The sequence below is a fragment of the Euprymna scolopes genome, chromosome 25 (assembly GCF_053919585.1).
Source record: "Euprymna scolopes isolate OS-2025 chromosome 25, ASM5391958v1, whole genome shotgun sequence".
NCBI lineage: Eukaryota > Metazoa > Mollusca > Cephalopoda > Sepiida > Sepiolidae > Euprymna > Euprymna scolopes.
The window spans coordinates 75,638,136-75,660,046 of record NC_136506.1 but is presented as its reverse complement, the minus strand read 5'-3'; the positions used below and the strand labels follow the sequence as shown (position 1 = coordinate 75,660,046).

At 33.4% G+C, this 21,911-nt stretch overlaps 1 protein-coding gene across 1 annotated transcript in view; it reads left to right on the top strand.

The window, feature by feature from the left end:
• LOC145247444 (F-box/LRR-repeat protein 6-like) overlaps positions 1-21,578 on the top strand; it is a 69,020-nt gene extending 47,442 nt beyond the window's left edge. Inside the window, exons 6-11 of the mRNA XM_080109215.1 lie at positions 675-803; positions 3,855-4,013; positions 6,087-6,175; positions 12,357-12,507; positions 17,017-17,165; positions 19,767-21,578. Of these exons, the coding sequence (XP_079965341.1) occupies positions 675-803; positions 3,855-4,013; positions 6,087-6,175; positions 12,357-12,507; positions 17,017-17,165; positions 19,767-19,893 (804 nt within the window). The 3' untranslated portion in view covers positions 19,894-21,578. The remainder of the gene's footprint in view (positions 1-674; positions 804-3,854; positions 4,014-6,086; positions 6,176-12,356; positions 12,508-17,016; positions 17,166-19,766) is intronic.
• Positions 21,579-21,911: the final 333 nt, after the last annotated feature.

Sequence of the window (21,911 nt, the reverse complement as noted above, 5' to 3'; positions counted from 1 at the left end):
ACTGCCACGAATAACAAGGATGTGCCCAGGGTGATGAAAACACAGTTTCCGGCTACGGTTATTGTTTTTGTGTGGTTTCAAGTGAGAGCCACACCATGCCACCTCACATCTTCAAAGTCAGCTTGAAAGTCAACACCAAAGTGTACCGGGATGTGCTGAAGAACATAACACCTTGATTAATTTAGAATTTTTTTTATTTCACATTATTAAAGCGTAATTTATATTTTTCTGCGATATTCTCACCCATGTTGACCTCAAAAATGACTTTCTTTGATCAACAGAAAGGGAGTCGTTTTACATCATAATAATGCTCCACCCTCATACAGCACTACTAACCAAAAATCCCTCAGGAAAATTTGTTTGGGAAATCTTGCCCACCATCCTGCATATTCTCCTGATCTATCTTCTCCATATTATCACTTATTTTGAGGATTAGGAGATTGAGCAAGTGTAAGATTCATATTGCATATCAAAACCAAAAAAAATTTTACAATCAAGGCTTTTATAAGTTTGTTGATAGATGGGATCAAGTTATAGAGAGAAAAGGTTATTCAAAAACGCAGTTGTTCATTTTAAAAATGAAATTTTTTAAATTGGTAAAAACTTTTGACATAATAAGAAATCAGATTAATATTTTCTTTTTATTTTATTTCTTATTTTTTTTTCCTCTGCAGGTTTTGGACAAGAACCACATTCCTCTTGAAGAACTTCTAAAACATAATTCCAGCATCATCACTCATCTAAAAATTGGACACATAACCATCTTGCCTCAGAAAATGCATCCCATCTTCAACACGTTGTTGGTAAGAATCACCGTATTTAAATCATTTTAGTGATTTAGTTTGGTTGCTTTGTTTTATGGCATATCAACCCTTTTCGGGTTATATAAAGCTGAATCTGGTAATTTTGAAGAAAATTTTATCTTTCAAGTTTTTTATTTCTTCGAATATTTATTCATGATGTTTGGTTTGGTTGTTTTTTTTTTTTTTCTGGCATATCAACCCATTTCAGGTTATTTAATACCAAAAGGCGAAAAATTAAAAGGTAAATATTTGTACCTATGTTTTTATGTATATATCTGTATATCTATGTATATGTATATATGTGCCTATTTTTCATATATATGCATGTATATAGTTGTGTATGTATGTATGTCTTGGGACTGCCGATCATGCAGTGGTAATGGTTGAAATCGCCCTAAACTCTAGAGCCAAAACTGAAGAGCCACTGCTCAAAACAATGAGATATTATAAAAAGGCTGACTGGGAAGCCATCAGGAACCTCATTAGGGACGCTCCATGACAAAATATCTTTTCACTTCCTGCTGAACATTGTGCAAATGAGACCACTGAATGGTTCAAAGCGGCAATTGAAGCACATGTTTCCACACGCAAATTCTATAGCAAACCCCACTCTCCCCAATGGTTCACTTCAACTTGTGCAGCTGCCATAGTGCAAAGGCAGCATGCGTCCCACAAATTTAACCGACATAAGTCCAGTTCAAACAGACAGAAGTACATAGAAGCCAGAAATAACTGTAAGAAAGAAATAGCGACAGCTAAGAGGGAATTTACTGAAACGACCCAAAAACGCATCGAAGCACAGAAATTAGGAACCCGAGAATTCTGGAAAATCTACAACAGTGTAGTAAATAATGGGCAATAAGCAATTCCCCCACTATCTAACAATGATGAGGTTGTTTGCTCAGCAACTGAGAAGGCTAACTTGCTTGCCAGACGGTTTGCCTCCAACTCCACACTGGACTCTGATAACCACCCCCTCCCTGACTTTCCTTTGCAGACAGACACCACACTAGATGATCTGAAAATCACCCCTGCTCAGGTGCATGCTATCATAAGGAATCTTGACACTGCAAAAGCATGTGCACCTGATCTCATCCCGGTTATGCTATTAAAAAAGTGTGCCGCCGAAGTAGCTCCAGTTCTCTCCAAACTTTTTGACAGTGGTTTCAGCTAAACGGGTGTTTATCGTGAAAGATTGGTGAGATTGGAGTTCAGACGAGCACCTGCTATGGTAGTAACGATAAAACAAAGACAGGCTTACAACGTCTCTCCTGTGGGAGAGAGGTTGCAGGAAAGAGAAAAGCGCATCACCCACTAGGCCACGAAGCCTATTTTGTACTCTGTCAAGGCAGGATAGGCTGTTTTTAGCAGCTTCTACCCAGATGTGGCAGCAGTACTCTATCCTTAGACGTACTTGGCTTTTATACAGATAGAGAATTGCATCAGGGGTGAGATATCTTCTGGAGTGGTAGAAGAATCCTACCATTTTTCCAGCAATCTTGGCAACTTTCTTGATTTACATGATGTAAAGATAGGAGCTTGGTTTTAGATGCATTAAAAGTAACCAGCCACCTCTTCCCCCATTATACCACGTGTTCAAGATCAGAGGAGAGAGAATCTGAGAGAACTTCATCATTTACTGCCTTTGATGTGTTGCCATAGATGGTTGTGTCATCAGTATAGATGTCAACGAATGATTTCAGTATGTGTTCTGGGAGATCATTGATTGTGTAGAACCAACCACATTTTTTGGCACAGCTGCTAATCTTCGTCAGTGCAATGGCTGCCACAAGACAGTAGACCTCAAGTTTTACATCAGAGTTTTCTTTCTCCTTGATACATGTCCTTATTAAGACTGGAGGTGCATCTCTCCCAGTGAATTTAACGTGCGCCCAGATACCAGCCTGGAAATTTCTACATCTTGGCACGGTATATACACCACCTAGCCTTCCCAAATGGTCGCCCTTCTGGTATTGGCCAGGCTCATTATTGCTTAACTTTAGTGATCTGACAAGAACAGATATGTCAATGTGTATATATCTACTATTATATATAAGGGAACTTTATGCCGTGTGTGTGTGTGTGTGTGTGTGTGTGTGTGTATATATTTCTGTGAACTGTGTGCTCTTGCTTGAATCTTGTCTTCAATGATCAGGGTATTCTATCTTTTAAAAAAGAATTTATATATATATATATGCATATGGACATCTCAGAGGCTAAGGAATGAGGGTGGAGAAGTGTATGTTTTGGTTTCAATTCTAGCTGATGGCATCCAAGTCATATATATATATTCTTAGTTTTGATCTCACTACTATATATCAGGTTCAATATAATAATCGATAGAGAATTGTTTTTATAAAAATAAATATGTAATCTGTATGAATTAAAATATCATATTTAAGCGTATCTTACAACTGGGTAATGCTGGATGGCCTGCTAGTATATAATATATATATATATATATATATATATATATACATATATAATCTTCCGACCTTTGTGTGTATTACCCATAATGATATTCTCTAGTTTTTTTCAAGCTATACCTGAATACATTATCATTAAAAAAAAACATAAAAATTAGGAAATGATTGTTAATAATTAAAATAATTTGTAAATTATATATTTGTACATACCTCATACTAGTCTATTTTCGCATAATTGTTAAAGTGTTCACTAATGGGCTGGGAGACTGGGGTCCAATCCTCGATCAAGTCATGCTAAAGACTTAAAAATAAATGGTACAATATCTCCTTGCGAAACACTTAGTATTATAAGGTGAGAATCAAGGGTAAGTGGAGTAGTCTTTGGAAAGGAGTGACATTCTTCCCTATATCTCAGTGTAATAACCAATGAAAAGGGAGTCGTTGGGTCTCCCTCGACGATGGTCAATCACTTTACTTTTTTTAGACTACTTCATTATATTTTTCTAGCTACTTAATTCCTCAGTAACAAATAAAGTTTTTTTGTTTTGTGGTTGTTTTTTTTGTTTTTTTTTTGTTTTTTTACAGTGAAATTTTCCTCCATTGTTCTTTATTTTTTCTGTTACAGCTGAACTGCCACAACCTTACGAGTCTTGAATTGGACAATGTTAAATGCTGTCGTCTTGTCATCCACATTGAAGACCTGCAGAGATCTCTCCCAAAACTATCCATTTTAAAAATATTCAATTGCCCTTTAGTATTTCCAAAGATTTCTCGGGAAGAAATGGTAAGACTTTTTTAAAAAATTATTTATGTGTAACAGAACTATCTCTCTCTCTCTCTCTCATATATATATATATATATGTGTGTGTGTGGTTTTGAAAAAAAAGAAAAACCGAATGAATTTTTGAAATGATCAACGTTTTGTCCTTATTGCAGAGGACATCTTCAGGATATTAAAAGGAAAAATGCAAAAAAAAAGAAAACGATCATAAACCATACGAAAATGAAAAGGAAACAGTGTTAGAATCCTACCCATATCAGGAAGGAAACTATGTGTGTGTATTCTAACACTGTTTCCTTTTCATTTTCATATGGTCTATGATCGTTTTCTTTTTTTGCCTTTTTCGTTTTAATATCCTGAAGATGTCCTCTGCAATAAGGACGAAACGTTGATCATTTCATAAATTCATTCGGTTTTTCTTTTTTCAAAACAACATAACGTCAACCATCGCTGGTATTTTATTTTTATTCATATATATATATATATATATAAAAAAATTACAATAAGTTTACCAAGGTAATCAAAATGGTAAACTTAAAATATATTATAAATATTAAAGAGTTAATATTTACAAGTAAAGTAATCTCATGTTTTATTAATCTCTAATGTTTTATTAATCATTTGTTCATATATATATATATATATATATATATAAGGAACTTTGCGTGTTCGTTCCCTATAGACTTCAAAACAGCTTGGTCGAATTTTATGAAATTTTACACAAAGGTACTTTATGTGCCTGGTAGTGTTCTTAGATAGGCTTTATATTGGAATGTCTTCAATAAGTATCAATAATCGAAATAATTTACTAAAAGAAAGAACAGGCGATTTTGACCACAGTTAACACCTTATATAGCCTAACATCACAAATGTATTTGAGAAATTTTATTACCACACAAGCCAAAAGGCCCAACATAAAATCAGCACTAGATTCTTTGATATAACAGCGGCACGGTCGAAATTAATGTTTCTGTTTAGAGCACAATTGCACCATGATACTTGACTTTTTCGTTATAAACTTTCATTCAAGCCATTTCATATAAAAAATTTTATAAAATCCACAGTAGGTTCTCTATTGTGCAATCTAGAATACAATGTATTTTGGACTAAGTCATTGCGGGGAGGCATGTGAAGCTTCCTCTCCGTGCACCGCAATAAGCCCCAACTAGAGCAGGCAATCAATCGATGTGATTGAAAAATGGATGATTTTACCGATTTTGATGATAATAAAAATATGGGAGCATAAAACATTTGTTGACCATCATTCAATCCCAAGCAACATCAGACCTCCCTACTAGTGTGTGTGTGTATATATATATATATATATATATATATATATATATATATATATATATATATATATATACCCCCTTTTTGTATCTCTGTTTTACTTAACACTCAATTTTTTTTATCTAAAAGTAAGATCTTTGTTTGAAATTTGTACCAAATTAGCAATTTTTTTTTTTTTTTTTGCTCTTCCATTTACTGTAGATTGACATTCTAAAAATCATGTAAATTGATCAAGTAATTTTATTTTTATAAATAAAATCATTTCTAAGCGATTACTAGAAATATGTAATTTGTAATTATTGAGTTATCTCCCTTCGTTTTAGATTGTTTTCAAAATAACAGGTAAGACGGCTGATCTTCTGTTACTGATAAAATTTGATTTTCTTATTTAAAAATCAAACTACTTGATCAATTTACATGATTTTTGGAATGTGATATTTTTGTTTTGTTCCGGGTATGTACATCCTACAGATTTTTCTTTATTTTTGTTTTTTAATATTGGGGGAATTTTGGACAAAAATCAAATTTTTTTCATTAGACCTTGCTCTAAATCCACCAAAATTTATTCAGATGGAACAACTATCAATGACCCAAAGTAAATTTAGTCTTGCTCCCTTGAAGGAGGACTGGAAAATGTTCCCCAAATTGAACAAAACTGCCTTTTTTACAAATATTGTCTACTTTAGTTTTTCCCCAGAATGGTGATTAATGATTGCTTACATTTTTCAAGGTGCTGTGGTTACAAGGGGAGAAAACTCATGGTTTACTTTTTTTTTTTTTTATTAGGCTGAATCACCAGGTTTTCAAAACCTTAAACAGTTAAGCTTAAATATCGACCAGGTTTCACATGATGCAGTTCAAAATATTTTGATGAGGTAAGACATTCTTTCATATCTACTTACTTGCACATGTATATACTTATATATAAAAGGTACCACACAAGCAGAAGGACTCTGCATATAAAATCAGCAGTAAGTTCTTTGATAAGGCAAGGTGCTTTTAAAATGAATGTTTCTGTTTAGAGTACAATTAAAGCATAATACTTAACTTTTGAATTTTAAACTTTATTTCAAACCATTATATAATATAATTTCATAAAATCAATAGTAGGTTCTCTACGGTGCAATGTAGACTACAATTTATTGTGGACTAAGTTACTGCGGGGAGGCATGTAAAGCTTCCTCCTGGTGCACCACAGTGAGTCCCCAACTATGTATATATATGATTTATATTTAATTTATTTTCAATTATTAATAGTTGACAACAGTTGCGTCTAAAACTAGAAGTAATCTGATTTATTTAAGATGTGAGAGTTATTTCCCCTTTAAGCTATGTTTGATTTTCATAGACTAAGATTGTTGTTTTATGCTTCCCGAAATCCAATAGACTCTACCAAACTACTCTGTCAATTTTTGGTCTACAAACTTGAAACTTAATATGTAGAGGATTTGCACCTGTGGAATAAATTCGATTTGATTTTTATCTAGTAAAAATAACTAAGAGGGTCAAAATTGAAAAAAAAAAAAAAAAATTGGAACTTAGCACGCATAAATCGACTAAATGTGTTACTTCTACACATGTGTAAATAAACATTTATATGTTTATTAACATTATTTTTTAAAGTTTTTATATGCATATGGAATTAGCTCAGATGGTAACAAATAATACTGGAGAGCTATATGTTTTGATTTCAATTCTAGTTGATAGCACCCAAGTCACTTTTTTTAACGTTTGAAATCACTACTATATATTGAATGCAATCTAATAATTAATAAAGAATTGATTCTGTAATAATAAATTTGAATTTGAATTCTGCATAAATTAAAGTAACATATTTAAGCATATTTTATGACCAGGCCATGCTGGACAGCCACTACTATATTTTTTTTTTTTTTTTTTTTTTTTTACACGGTGGTCACCACTTATCAAGGCCCGGAAGCCACTCAGGGATAAGGGTTATTGCAAGTACAGTACGTTAGTGTGGAGATTTAATGAAGTGTTTACTTAAGAGGGCGGTTCATTAGGAATTTGTTAACGTTGAACTTGAAGACATCCAAGTTGTAGTCAGGTGGGAAGCAGGCAGACGGAACAGAGTTCCAGAGTTGGGTACAATATAATAATCATTAGAGTATTAGCTCTATATTAATAAATACAAAATCTGCATGAATTAAAATATCACATTTAAGCATATTTTACGACCGGGCAAGTAAAAATAGCTACTAAGGGTTCAGAATTAGAACTTGGCAGGCGTAAGTCAACTTAAAGTGCTTCTGTACACATGCATAAATATGCATTTATATGTTAAACTGCATTAATTTTTAAAGTTTTTAGATCCATCAGTCCTTAGGTCATATAATAGTGAATACCTCTAGAGAGAGCAAAACTTTTTGGTTTTGATCCTAGTTAATTGGCACCCAAGTGATATATTTTTTTAACTATTGAAATCATTGCTATATATTGGGTACAATATAATAATCAATAGAGAACTGGCTGTATAATAATGAATATAAAATCTGCATAAATTAAAATATATTAAAGTAGTAATACACACGGACGAAAAAAACGCTTTGGATAATCACAGATTTCAAGGTAGTTCTACTAAAATAGCCATATTTTTCAAACCAAAGCACTTCAAGTCTTCAAATTACTACTGTTTTGTTCGGAAATGAATATACTTTCAAATGAATTAATAAATATGGATGTACATTATATATTTTAAGAGTTATAAGCAAATAAAATGATAAAAATGTGAACGTCATAAAATGGCGTTTCTGGTAAGGTTTTATAATGACCCTCCCTGTTTTCTAAAGGCCCGTACCATGATTGTATGAAGAATTTCGTTATGAAATTTGGAAACCAATCAGAAGAGGTGTTAATCTTAATATTGTCAAGTGTCCGAAATATTTTTGACCATTTCTTTTTTTGTTGTGTTAAAAATAAGATTTTAATATGACGAGTATCGAACATTTTGAAAAAAAATTTAATCAGACACCTACTAGTAAATAAATCATTCTTTTTACTATCTTCATCAATTAGAAGTATTATTTTATGTTCAGTAGGACCGCGGTAATTGATAATAATTTAAAAGGACCTACCCAAAAAAAATGTTTATTTTTCGAGTTTGGTCAAATTAAGTTAGCAGCAGCACTGCAGCAGTTGTAGTATGATTCATAGCACAGTGTAAACAACACGCGTTCTTTCATTTTTATTTACGAACGAATTAAGAAAAGCATGAAAATATGAATATAAATGGTCTGATATGTTTAATTAGAGAATGTTATCAGAATAACATTAGTTTAGAATTATTTGGTTTTCAGAATGTATAATAACAATCCCAACCAATTCGGCATTATGAATCCATTATAATTTCTCACATTTCTGGTCAAATTTAAAAACATGGTTAAAAAACAAAGTAAACTTTTGTAGATATATAGCTTGCATGCACTTTTATTCATTGCATTAGTTTTGAACAGCGAATTAAAACAATGTTTTACTGCGAACAGCCACAAATGTTTTTTCAAAATTAAAAGATGTATGAAAATCTCGTTTGTACTACTATACACATAGATTTGAAAAAGTTGTCAAAAAACAAATATATAACAAATAAATGTTATCAAAGGCAAGATAAGTTACTTTTCTACCTAACTGGATATGTTTTTAGTGTTTATATTTAATGTAACATGTTTAATCAGCTCGAAAAACATAGTTTACCGATGTATTTGAAAATTTAAAATGGTGGCCGACTCTCTTTGAGGCGGTAAGTTTGGGAAAATGGGTTATAAATAAAAAAAAAATAGACAAAATACTGTTAGAAACTATTCGGCGGGTTTTTAACAGTATTTTATCTAGTTTTTTATTTTTAACTCATTTTCCCAAACTTACCGTGTGAAAGAGATAGTCGGTCGCCATTTTTAACTTTCCAATACATCGGTAAGCACTGTATGGTTTTGGAGCTGAATAAACATGTTACATTAAATAAAAACATGCTTTGCATAACATTTATTTGTTATAATTTTATTTTTTATTTTTTTGGACAACGTTTTCGACCTCTGTGGCAAGTAATACAAACGCACAAATAGTGTTGACTGTTGAGCATTTCCAGAGAACAAGACAAATGTCAGTTGACACTTAAATATTTGAAGTCTTGGTAACGACTTAAAAATAAATAGTAAAACAAAATACTGTTAGCAACCCACCTACTCAAGTTATGTGTGGCAAGTCTCCTCCTAAAACACTCTTTAACCCTAACAATAACACTAAGTTCGAGTAGCAACCCCCCCCAACAAAATACCTCTGTAAACCACATACAAGCATCTAAAACAAACAAACAAACAAAAAATAGATCCTTCCTTAAAGAAAAATGCACATAAAAAATAAATTGGTTAACTGCCCTAAAATGCTGGAAATGGTGAATTATTTTACATTACATTTTTGTAAAACTAACCGCCCCCCCCTCTAATATTGTTTTTGTTTCTGTCGAGTCTTCAGTATGTTCCCACATAATTTTCCTTAGCCCTACAATTAATTCAAAGTCCGAATGGCAACCCTCCCCATATTCTCATTGCATAGAAACCCTCTTAAAACCACACATAATTGTCTTTAAAAAAATTAAACAAAAAGCATACAGGATTTATCTCCCATAAAAAAAAAAAACAGTTAACTGCCCTAAAACGCTAGAATGACCTGTAATGGGGAATTATTTTACATTAAATTCTAAAATAATTTGTTTATCTTTCATTAAAGTTTTTCATGGCATTTCATACATAATTGCCTAAAAAGGTAGAATCACATTTTGGAGGGGTGGTCAGAAGGGTTTGGGTGGAGTTAAACAGAAGGTGTTAATCTACAATAATACCAAAGAAATATTGCAATATATTCATTTTTAAACGGTCCTATGTTTAGATTTAAGTTTTTTGTACGTAATGCACATTACAATTCAACTTTGAGTTCTCCAACTTCTTTTCTATTTATGGATACATGGCATTTTTAAGGAATTGCAGCATGTTTATGCACATTTACTGCAGATTATTTGGAAACCATGGACGTTTGGATATTTTCAGTTGCATATTCTGATTCCTTGTACAAAAATACACTTATACGGTAAGTTTCATTGCTTAGTCTTGTGTTTGAACAAAGATATGACATTTTTACTGAAAAAGTAGTGTAAAAAATGTAACGAAACGCATATGGTCTTAAAGAGGGGAAAATATCCAAACGTGTGAGGCACAAAAATAGTCATAACTTCCTTAATTTTAATCAGATTTTTTAAATTTAAAAAGATTCTTTCTTAGCTCATCAAGCTCTTTCTATGTATACCAATATTGAAATACTTTAAGCTATTTCAATTTTTTCATGTGTATTGCTAATTAAAGTGTATTTTCACTGGGCATTGTCGGGTGGTGTACGAGTTATTTTTTATAGAATTACAACTGGAAAAAAGAACCACTGAATATTTTAGGAGACCACGCAAAAATCTCCTAAATTCTTTTTGTTTTTTTTTGTTTTTTTTCACCATTTTTTCCTGAATTCATAATTTTTAATCTGATGAAGCAATTTGGGTTCTTATTCAGATTGGCACTCAAAGCAATAAACAAAAATGAAGAAAAATTTATATATTGTATCTACTTGTCATTGAATGGAAGATTTTATATTCCAAATATCACAAAAATTGATCAAGTATTTTTTTTTTTATTTACAAAAATCAAATCTGCTATTGTTTACCGATAAGTGACAGACAATGCCATGTTTCTCTAGAGAACATAACAAGGGGAGGTAATCAGTGATTGTTTTGACAGTTTTCACATGCATTAGGGTTGTCTGCCCTTGTCCATAGATTCGTTGGACGTTTTTTTTTTTTTTTTTCACGCTCATCAAAATGGTAAAATTTGATTTTCTTAAATAAAAAAAAAAAAAAACTATTAAATCAAAGTATGTGATTTTGGGGAATTTTTTATCTTTGTCCCGTGACTGGTATGTACATCATACAGACATTTCTGTATTTTCTTTAATTTTAAATGCTGCCATAAGTGCCAATTTGAATTATTATTGCAATTTGTTCCAAAAATATATTGTTCTATTAGCAAAACAAAACCTAATTGCATGGTCAATTTAGTTTTTGAAATATTTCTTACCAATAAATGTTCAATGTTAGCAGATACTAAAAAAGTGTGTTTTATATTTAGAAATCCCGAAGCTCTCAACTAAGCTGTTGCCTCTTGCATGTAGTTTGGGATTTCATAGGTTTCAAACAAACCTGATATGGTGGCTGTCCTCTCAGTTTTGAGCACGACCACCTCCTTTATTTCATGTCCTCTGTGCGTCCCCCCCATTACCCCCCCCCCTTTCAAATTGGGTGTGTTTACAAGTGGCTCTTCAGGCCAGCCATAGTGCAACAAATTTTGCCACAGATCCGTTTTACTTGCAATATTATTATTAGGGTCCAAGACAGGTTTTGCACATTAGCGCAAATGGCTTTTGAGGCCAGCAAGAGATATGCATAATTTCCCACATGTCACTGTTAATGTAGTGACTTTGTGGACCCTGTTCGCCCTTGCGAATCAATCATTTGCAAGCGCTGTACTATATACGGCTATTCTCAAAAGATTCTATGCTCTCATATATCACCTTTCGCCCTTTCTACCTAAAGCCATTTTTTCCCATTGGTCCACAGATGGTCCTGATTGTTTTAGATAAGATTTTATTGTGTCCTTAAATCTCTTCTTAGGTTTTGATTCACTTCTTTTTCCTTCCCACATTTCACCACAGAATAATTGCCTTGGCAGACGACCATCATCCCTACGCCAATGTGACCTGCCCATCGGGAACAACTTTTCATTACCATCAACTGAATGCTTCGTAGGCCTGCTTTCCCTAATACTTCTTTATCTGCCGCATAGTTTGGGATTTGATAGATTTCAACCAAACCTGATATGCAAATAAGTTATTTCTCGGGATGCATAAAGTTTTACGCATTTGCATAAATGGTTCCAATAATTAAAGGAAATATTGTTCGTTTTATTTAATTTAATTTAATGGATTTTTTTTTTTTCTTTTTAGGGTGTTAAGGAATACGTATGATCTTGAAGTTTTGGATCTCACCAATTTTGGTGCTATTACACCTGAAACAATGACGTACATTGTTACGAATAAACTCACCTACCTCCAGTTGCCAGCGACTGTGATTACAGATGGTGTCACTTTTGCAAAGGTACAGTTGGATTTTTTTTTGTTCAGTTTTGTTTTGTCATTTTGTTAGAGAGAGAGGGGCGGGGGTAATCGTTTCTTTTTTTTTTAGATGCATCCGAGCATCCAACCAACACCATGGATCAGATGATTGCAATTAAGCTTGAAATTGGATTTTTTGTGGTCCGTCCAAATTTACTTGCCTCCCCACGAGGGGAGGCTTTGACGCAAAAGTAATTTTGACTTGAGGAAAATCCAGCTTTCAAAAAGGGACGCTTTGTATTGGGACAATAAAAAGTGTGATTTTATTATTTGTATTGAACTATGTAGCACAATGTTACTTTCTGAGTGTTTATCTATATATTAATACGATAGTGTGTGTGTTATTTTGTGTGTCATGCTTACATCATTTTTTTTTTCCCAAGTGACTCGTTTGATTGTTATGATCTTTCATTTCTTGGAATAAATAATTTTCTCTAGAATTCTTCATATGTTTTCATCCCGGTTTCAATTATAGCTGATGGCACTCAAGTCATCTATTTATTTTTTTTATATGTAATTTTACAAAGAATTCTTCATAAGTTTTGATTTGAGTTTCAATTATAGCTGAAGGAACTCAAGTTATATATATATATATATATATATATATATACATATATTTTTTTCTTCATAAGTTTTGGTTTTAGTTTCGATTCAAGCTGATGCACCCAAATCATATAGATATATTTTTTTATTTTTAAAATCACAGCTTTATAATATATAAGAATCGATAGAAAATTGACTCGATAATAATATATACAAAATCTGCATAAATTAAAATATCATATTTAAGCATATTTTCGGGTTACACTGCTAACCTAGATAAATACTTTTGCAGTTTAAACAATTGGCCAAGATCAAAGTGTAGTATCTGTTCTTCAGATGCTGCACTTCCATTTCTTGTTCTTTTCAGTGGAGGAGCAGTCCTTCACAACTGAGACAATTTTTTTATTTTTGTTCCTTTTCTCCACGTTAAAAAAAAACGACCCTGGTGTCTAACTCTGTCCCGTGGGGAGGCATTGTAAATAGATACAATAATATCAGAGCGTCTCCATTTATGCTAAACATCCACAGAATGCCAACATCAATATATTACATATGAAAGAGTCCACTATGGAATTTCCACAGATTCCACTAGTTAGTACTTATTAATTTATCTCATTCAGGTCAGTTCTATATTTAAAATACAATGGACATTATTTTCATAGAAATGTTGATAAACTCGTATTTTTTGCGTGTTATTCGTTTTTCTGACCAAAAAGTAAAATTTTTTACATTATTCAGAAAAATATCAATTTTATCAAAAAATATTTGTTGACTAAATATATTTCTCATTTTTATCAATTAGGTACTGAAAATATCTTAACTGTAAATACAGTTGAAATTTGTAAGAAAATAGTTATTTCCCTTGGACGGAAAAAAAGAGTGATCGCCCTTAGATTTTGAAGTCAGGAGTCGGCCATGACACTTTGAGACGATCGAAAGACTTTATCATTGCACATCCAATGGTTAAAATTTGTATAATCTCAATCGTAAGTTGTTAAATAAATCTATGAAAGATTCCACTGAGTTCTTATATCATTTTTATATGGTTATTTCACAGACAAAACCTATTTTAAAGCAGTAACAGGCTAGAAAGCCAGTACAACGCATCAGATTTTTGTTTTTAAATAAACAAATAATTATTTGTTTAAAATCAAATTTTTGGTGATATGACGGCTTCATCAGAAGTAGAAACAGTTTGTGTTTTTTTATTTTTATTCTTCTTTCCTCGTGGCATGTGTAACTAGAAAAGTACAGTCTGTGCATTATTCTTCAATGGTGATATTTTCAAATGTTCATAAAATCAGGAGGAATGATTGGTTTGTGTGAAATGAATTATATACATGGTGGAACGATAAAATTGTCATTCAAGAAAAGACAACATGATTCCATTTCCATTTGATGAAAACCGGTTTTCTTTTTTTGTTGCAGACCATCTACTAGTTGGCCAGCTGTGTACAAATCCCAAGAGCGATAGGAGCCTTCTATAATGTCTGAAAGTGACACAATGTTCAACGAACAAGATCAGAGATGCACCACTGTATAACTCATGCTCTCTACTGATTTAAGTTATGACAACAGGACCATTGCCAACACTATCAAAATGAAAATCTGGATGGTTCAACGCTTGAGGGCACAGCTCAACAAAGTTTTCCGCCACAGTTATAGTCTATGGTGTGATTTCAAGTAAAGGCCACATCATGCCACCTCACATCTTCGAAATCGGCTCGAAAGTCAACACCAAAGTGTACCTGGATGTGCTGAAGAGTGTGGTGATCCTCTAATGCAATCAGGAGACCTGGCTTGGGTTCAGAAAGAGTGCTACGACTTTATACCCTTCTCTTACTGGCCCTCCCTCATCCCCCAACCTGAACTCACTGGACTACTTCATTTGATCATACGTTAAGAACATCACCAACATGACCCCCCACAACACCAAAGTCAGCCTGATCATTGCTATCCGCCGAGTATTCATCGAGCTCACGCCAGCGCTTGTGGAAAAGGCATGCTCCCAGTTCCAGACCCATATCAAGGCAGTGATTGAGGCTGAAGGTGGCTACATTGAATAGATGTCAGCTCTATTACATAATGACTACCTGAATTTAAAATAAATCTGTAGTGTTGTTTTCTTTAGGGTGACAAATTTATTGTTCCACCCTGTATTTGTCTCTTCTCAACGCATGCATTTTATATATATTGAAATCAGTAATTTTGGAAAGCCAATATGATGCGGATTTTAAGAAAACAAAAAGGCACAAACTGATTCTATCCTTAAGGAAGGTATCATATCACCAAAAATTTGATCTCAGACAAATGTTTATTTATTTGAAAAAAAGGCTTTCTAGATTTATGAATTTCAATTTTAAGTAACACTTAGTAATTTAAATTTTAAGTAACGCTTATGAATTTTAATTTAACGTGAACAAGTGAAGCATGCATGGTCCCCCATACATGCCCAGTGAACAAGGCATAAAAAAAAAATGACCAAGTTCAGCATTTGTCCCCCCTCCCTCATTTAGCCTCAAAAGTCCCCAGGAGATATCAAATCCTGGTTAAAATGAACAAACGGTGCAGTTTTAGGCCTTAATATATGTAAATTTGAGTTCTGTACCATGCAAAAAAAGAAATGGCTTGGTCCATCATTTGTCCCCCCCCCCCATTTAGCCCCAAATGTCCCCAAGGCCTTAACATATTTAAATTTGTGTTCAGCACCATACAAAACTGCTAAATGGACATAAACAGAAAATTTTGGACAAATATGGTAAAATAGTCCCAAAAGAGCCCCTGGGCACACCTAAGAGTTATCGCGAAGTATAGACAAACAAAATTATATAGAAATCAGCTAGTTACAACTTTTCAGAAAGTGTTATAAAAATCCAATTTTTTTTATTAGCACAAAAGTGTCAATTTTAGCCATTTTAACCCGAAAGGTACCCCCTATGGGTACATCCTGAGTTTTCTTGGAAAATCCATTCTGTTACTTTTTACTCCTATCATGTTTAATGTTTGTGCAAAATTTCAAAAAATTCCAAGGCATAGCTATTGAGAAAAGTGCAGACGAACGAGGGTGAATTTACAGGTCCACCCTCTTTTTGTCGGGGGGGACCAATAACACTTACATCAAGGAGAAAAAGGAACTTTTATCTATTTTAGTTACAATATTTTACTTTAAATTTAAAAATAATTTTCACAATTTTTTTTTATTTACATTTTTTTGTTCTTGTACAGAATCTCCCATATATTAAAAACCAAAAGTAAACAAAAATCTGTATGATGTATGAAATATGACAAAATGAAAATATCATCTTCCAAAAACCACGTAAATTGATCAATTAGTTTTAGAAAATCAAATTTTTGGGGTAACTGAAGAGCAATCTAATGAAAACAAAGGGAGATAATTCGATTTCAAACTTACAAGATATACATACAAATTCATTAATCATTTAAAAATGATTTTCTTTATAAGAATAAAACTACTTGATCAATTTATGTGAGTTTTAGAATATAATATTTTCATTTTGGCATGACTATATATATCATACAGAATTTTTTTTTTTTTTTTTTTTTTAAATATTAGGTGAATTATATGAGCCTTTTTTTTTTTTTAAATATTGGATTAAAAACTAAAAGTCTAATATTACTCCAACATTTTTTTGCCTTTCTTCCTCTGTTTACTTAAAATTAAATGGAGCCTTACATGAACAAAGTTTCTTTCAAAATACAACCCAGCTGACTACAACATGATTGTTTTCAAGTTTAATGTTAACAAATTCTTGTTGAGCCATCCTTTTAAATAATCAAATTCTAGCAGTTTCAACCATTGTTACCTATCCTCACCATCCACCTAACAAACATGCTAACATTTATCCTTGAGTGGCCTTTGCACCTTGATAAACGGTGACCTGTTAGTATATTTAAAAAAAAAAAGTTAAAGTATATTTTTCTTTTGCAGTGGGCCGATACATTAGATACTTTGGATCTGTCTCGTACTTTTCCGCGAGGTCAAGTCAACAAACTGATTCAAAATTTAGTGGACTCTGGGTGTTCGGATATCACGCGAATGGACGTCTCCAATACAGAATTGTCATTGGAAATCCTTCAGTAAGTAAAATTACCCTCACACCTTTCACGTAAATCTGTTAGAATTTTTTTTTTTTTGTTTAATTATTTTATTCCATGTAGATTCCATGAACAAAGTTTCTTTCTTAGAATTGCACGCCTGTGGAACTCTCTTCAGTTTTCCTGTTTTCCAGCTGACTACAATATGGTCATCTTCAAGTCCAAATTTTCTATATATCAAGTTTCAAGTCTGTTTGTCAAAAATTGACAAAGTAGTTTGGTAGAGACTGTTCCTCACAAAGACAAAATCACTTGAGAGAGAGAGAGAGAGAGAGAAAGAGAGAGAGAGAGAGATATTGATTAACTCTCCCTATTCTGCATTGCTTGGGAGTCTTATAATTTTAATTTTTGTTTTGAGCTAGAACCTTTTTTAAGTATGTTATAATTTTAAACACTTTTATTTAGTTAATGAATAGACAACACCATAAATAATTCAATTTACAAAAATCAAATTTAAAAAAAAAAAAGAAAAAAAAAAGAACCAGCATGCAACAGGCGTGTGAGGTGACAGTGGTTAATGACATGAACTGACAATCTGGGTGTGCAAAGTTTAAATTCAGTTTGTTCCACAGAAACACCTCTGTTTGTCCCCAAATGAGTGAATCTTTTCTTTTTATCTAAATTTTAAATATTATTATTCCGAGGTTACAACTATGGTTAACAAAATACCAACTTTTTAAGGGTTGGGTGTTTATTTAGAATTACATTGAGTTAAAAAATAAAAATAGAGAAAAATCTTTATAATATATGTACTCGTCACTGAACAAAGATGTCATATTCCAAAAATTACATACGTGATTATACCATATATAGCCATCCATACATACATACATACATACATACATACATGATGGCAGCAAACTCGTTCTCGAGTATTGCCATTACTTAATACATCTCTGGCTCAAAAAAGGCAGACATGAGCGCCACTTGCAGCACGTGCCAGACGGTCATCTACAATACACATATATATACATATGCGTACACAGTCCTGCACATCTGCTGATGACCAGGTCCAGGCTGTGGTGCCCTGAACACCTGCTGGACCAGACCCTGGAAGTTCTAGAGCCTTTATTTCCATTGATGCCCATATCTGCATCAGTCCTTATTGAGTGTCCGTTTACCGTTTTAAGCTACAGCCAGCCTTTTTGTTATCGAGATACACACTGATTGAAAAGTGTGTATCCCATTACATATCAAGTAATGCCTGTGCTTGAAGCTTTTTATAATGAGGAAAGACTTTGCACCGAAGGCAATCCAACTCTCTGAACAACTGCCACATTGAACCAAAAAGAAGAGCAAGTCAACATCATTGGAAGCAGCAGTCGCCGCAGGTTTTATATCAGGGTTTTCCTTCTCCTAGAGAGGTTGCCTTCACCACAGCTTACGGAGCCCTCTTCACCCATCATGCCATTTGATTCATGACTGGGACTAAGGTTGCTGAGCACCAGAGCATATTCCACATGCCGGTGGGTCATATATACCACAGCTTACAGGGCCTAACCTCCTCTGGAGGTTTCTGTTAGGGTTACCTCACCCTTAGCCTTTGGTTAAATAACCTTGGCCCACAAGGCAGTGGAGGTTCAATTATATGGCGCAGGACACTCGCTGTTCATCAGAGTCCCGTCTGCGTGGCAGTGGTCAGTGCACGTGGGGTTGGTTTGTCTGGGAGATGCACAGTATGACACTAAGACATTTGTGTGCTTTTAACACACATCCACACCAGACCTTGACTACATACATACGTACGTACGTACATGCATACATACAGATGTTGTCCTTAATATAACTAGATCATTAAATTATTATTGGGATTATTCAGATGACTGTTCTTTTCTTGAATATTATTCTCATAACTAGGATCTGTACTGAATTTCAAGCTGAACCCTTTATTTAATCTATGGGGGTAGATTATTCTCATTTTGTCAGCCATGTCCAAATAGAGATTTCAAGTAATCTTTATTTTATTCTGAGTTAGTGTCACCTGTAATGAAAAGTACATCTTTAACCTTTAGAAGACTGTCACTTTTATTTGTGTATTACTATTCATATGTATTCATGAGGGTAGATTATTCTTGTTCCATCAAGCCTGGGCGATTAAAACTGTTAAATAATTTGAATTTTAGGTTTTGTCTAGAATTTACCCTATATTAAAAAACAAAATTTTTTTTAAATTTGTATAACATAAATACCTATGATGAAACAAATATATATTACAAAATCATTTAAATTGGATCAAGTAGTTTTATTTTAATTAAAAAAATTAAATTTTATGAGTAACAAAGCAATAGCTATCTTGTCCGCCATTTTGAAAATAATCTAAAAAACAAAGGGAAATAATATAATTCAAATCTGCAAGATTTATCTTGTAATACCTATGAATTCCCATTAATTCCTTAAAACTACTGGATCAATTTATGTGATTTTTGGAATATGATATTTCTGTTTTGTCATGGGTACATTCTTCATACAGATTTTTTTATTTTTGTTTTTTAACATAGGGAAAATTCTGAACAAGAACCAAATTTTAGTTTTGGTTAAAAGTTATGAATTTTCTTTTTGTGTTTTTTTTTTTTTTTTTTTCAGAATGGTGCTAAGAAAATGGAAAAATTTGGAACATCTAAACATCTCTCAGTGTCGAGATCTTCCGCGTGGAATCAAACGTGTCTACTTGGGGAAAGAAGTCGAAAACCTACGAAAGAAAATTTTGTGAAAGAAGAAAAACAAGAAATAATTGGTTATCATGAAGGTGATACCTATAAGAGGCCTTGCAACCACGCAACTAGAATCCGCAAGTGGAGACCAGTATATGGGAACTGAAATATCATTTACCGAGGAAATCTTTTAAGTGATTTGCTGGTAATAATTGACAATAATTATTAGGTGGGGATCTTATCCAGAATTCTCCCTACATTAAAAAAAAAAAAAAAATGGGGAGGGAGTATATTTATATGGTATACAAACCTGTGACCGAACAAAAATGTCATTTTGCGAAAATCATGTTAAAATGTAACAAAGAGTGATTATTAATTTGTTTGCAAAATGTCAACCGATCTCAGAAACAGGCATTTATTCATTGGCTTCGTGCGGTACTCATTTAACAAGTTTTTTCGCCTTACCAATTTGCTTCAAATGATTACATTATTGAAGTACTTACATCAAGTGCCTTATCAAGGCTAAAAGCCAATTGCAGATATGAGATGGATAGATTTTTTGGCTTGATAACGAAAAATATCATTATAGGATTGGAAATGATTAATGGAAGAACAAAGTTTGGATATTCATGGGGGGGGGGACTGTTTATGACAAGTATTTGTTGACATTAGACTTGAAGATAATCATGCTGTAATATGCAGGGAAGCAGTTCCATGGAAGTGTGTGTGATACTATCAACGCACCCTCTCCCCACCATAAAAAAATAAGAAAAATTATAACAAAAAAGAGGAAATAAGTTTATCAGTAGAACAAAGGTTATGGAGTTGGCGGAAAGACAATGGAGAGGAAGTTGTTCACCAAGGAACACAAAGGCAGCTAAAATGGGATTGTTAATCAAGATGTCGCAGTAATGGGGATAAAATACAATAGTTTACAGATAGTTTTAAGAGTGGTAGTGAGCTTTATGACAGTTTACAACAGTTTATGGACAATCTTGAGTTTATGACAGTTGAGGACAGTTGCCAGTTTGGAACAGCGGTTCGTAGGTTTCCTCAAGAGAGATCAAAGAGTAGAGTGGGCTGAGAAGAAAATTGTTGGGAATCGACGTGACCAGATAGCTAGCAGCGGACAACATTTAAAGTTCCTCTTTCTATACTACGCCACAGTATCCTGCCTTGACAGAGTTCAAAATAGAATTCGTAGCCTAGTGGGGGATGCCCTTTTCTCTTCCCGGGAACTTCTTTTCCACAGAAGAGATGTCGTGAGCCTGTCTCTGCTTTGTCGTTATTTTCATGGCAAGTGCTCGTCTGAGCTCCAATCTATGGTTCCCCCTGGCCTGACTTTCATGAAAAATACTCGTCTAGTTGAAACCGCTATCAATAATTTCCCACACTCCTTATCTGTGCCTAAACCTAAACGTAGATTCCATGAACAAAGCTTCTTTCTTAGAACTGCACGCCTGTGGAACTCTGTTTCGTTTTCCTGCTTTCCAACTGACTACAATATGGTTATCTTCAAGTCCAATGTGAACAAATTCTTGATGAGCTGTATCCCTTAAATAATCCGATTTACCAAATTTCGCAACTAACGATGACTGACATGTTCCCCTTGACCACTGTACACTTATTAACCCTTATCTTCGAGTGGCCTCTTGGCCTTGATAAGTAATGACTCTTTTGTAAAAAAAAAAAAAAAAAAAGTCATACACATGCACACTTGTCTTGTGTTGTTATATCACTTATATCACAGCGCAGTCATAAAGGTGATCATCAGGTTAAATGTGTTCCGCTGATGTGAATTTTGGATCATTCAGTCTACTGTTTACAACTTGTGTGTTATTCACAGTATTTTGGGCAATCGAACCTCCTGACATCTTGTTTAACCTGTCAAACTCTGGAATCTTTCTGTTGAACTTTGGAAACTGAACAGAATTGTGGATAACACTCAGAATGAGAACATAATCCAAATTATCAATCCCCATCTCAAAAAAATATATACGGCATAATCACAGTTGACACACCGGTTCCCATCAGCTCATTGAAATTAAGCAATGATAAGCCTGGCCAGTATCAAATG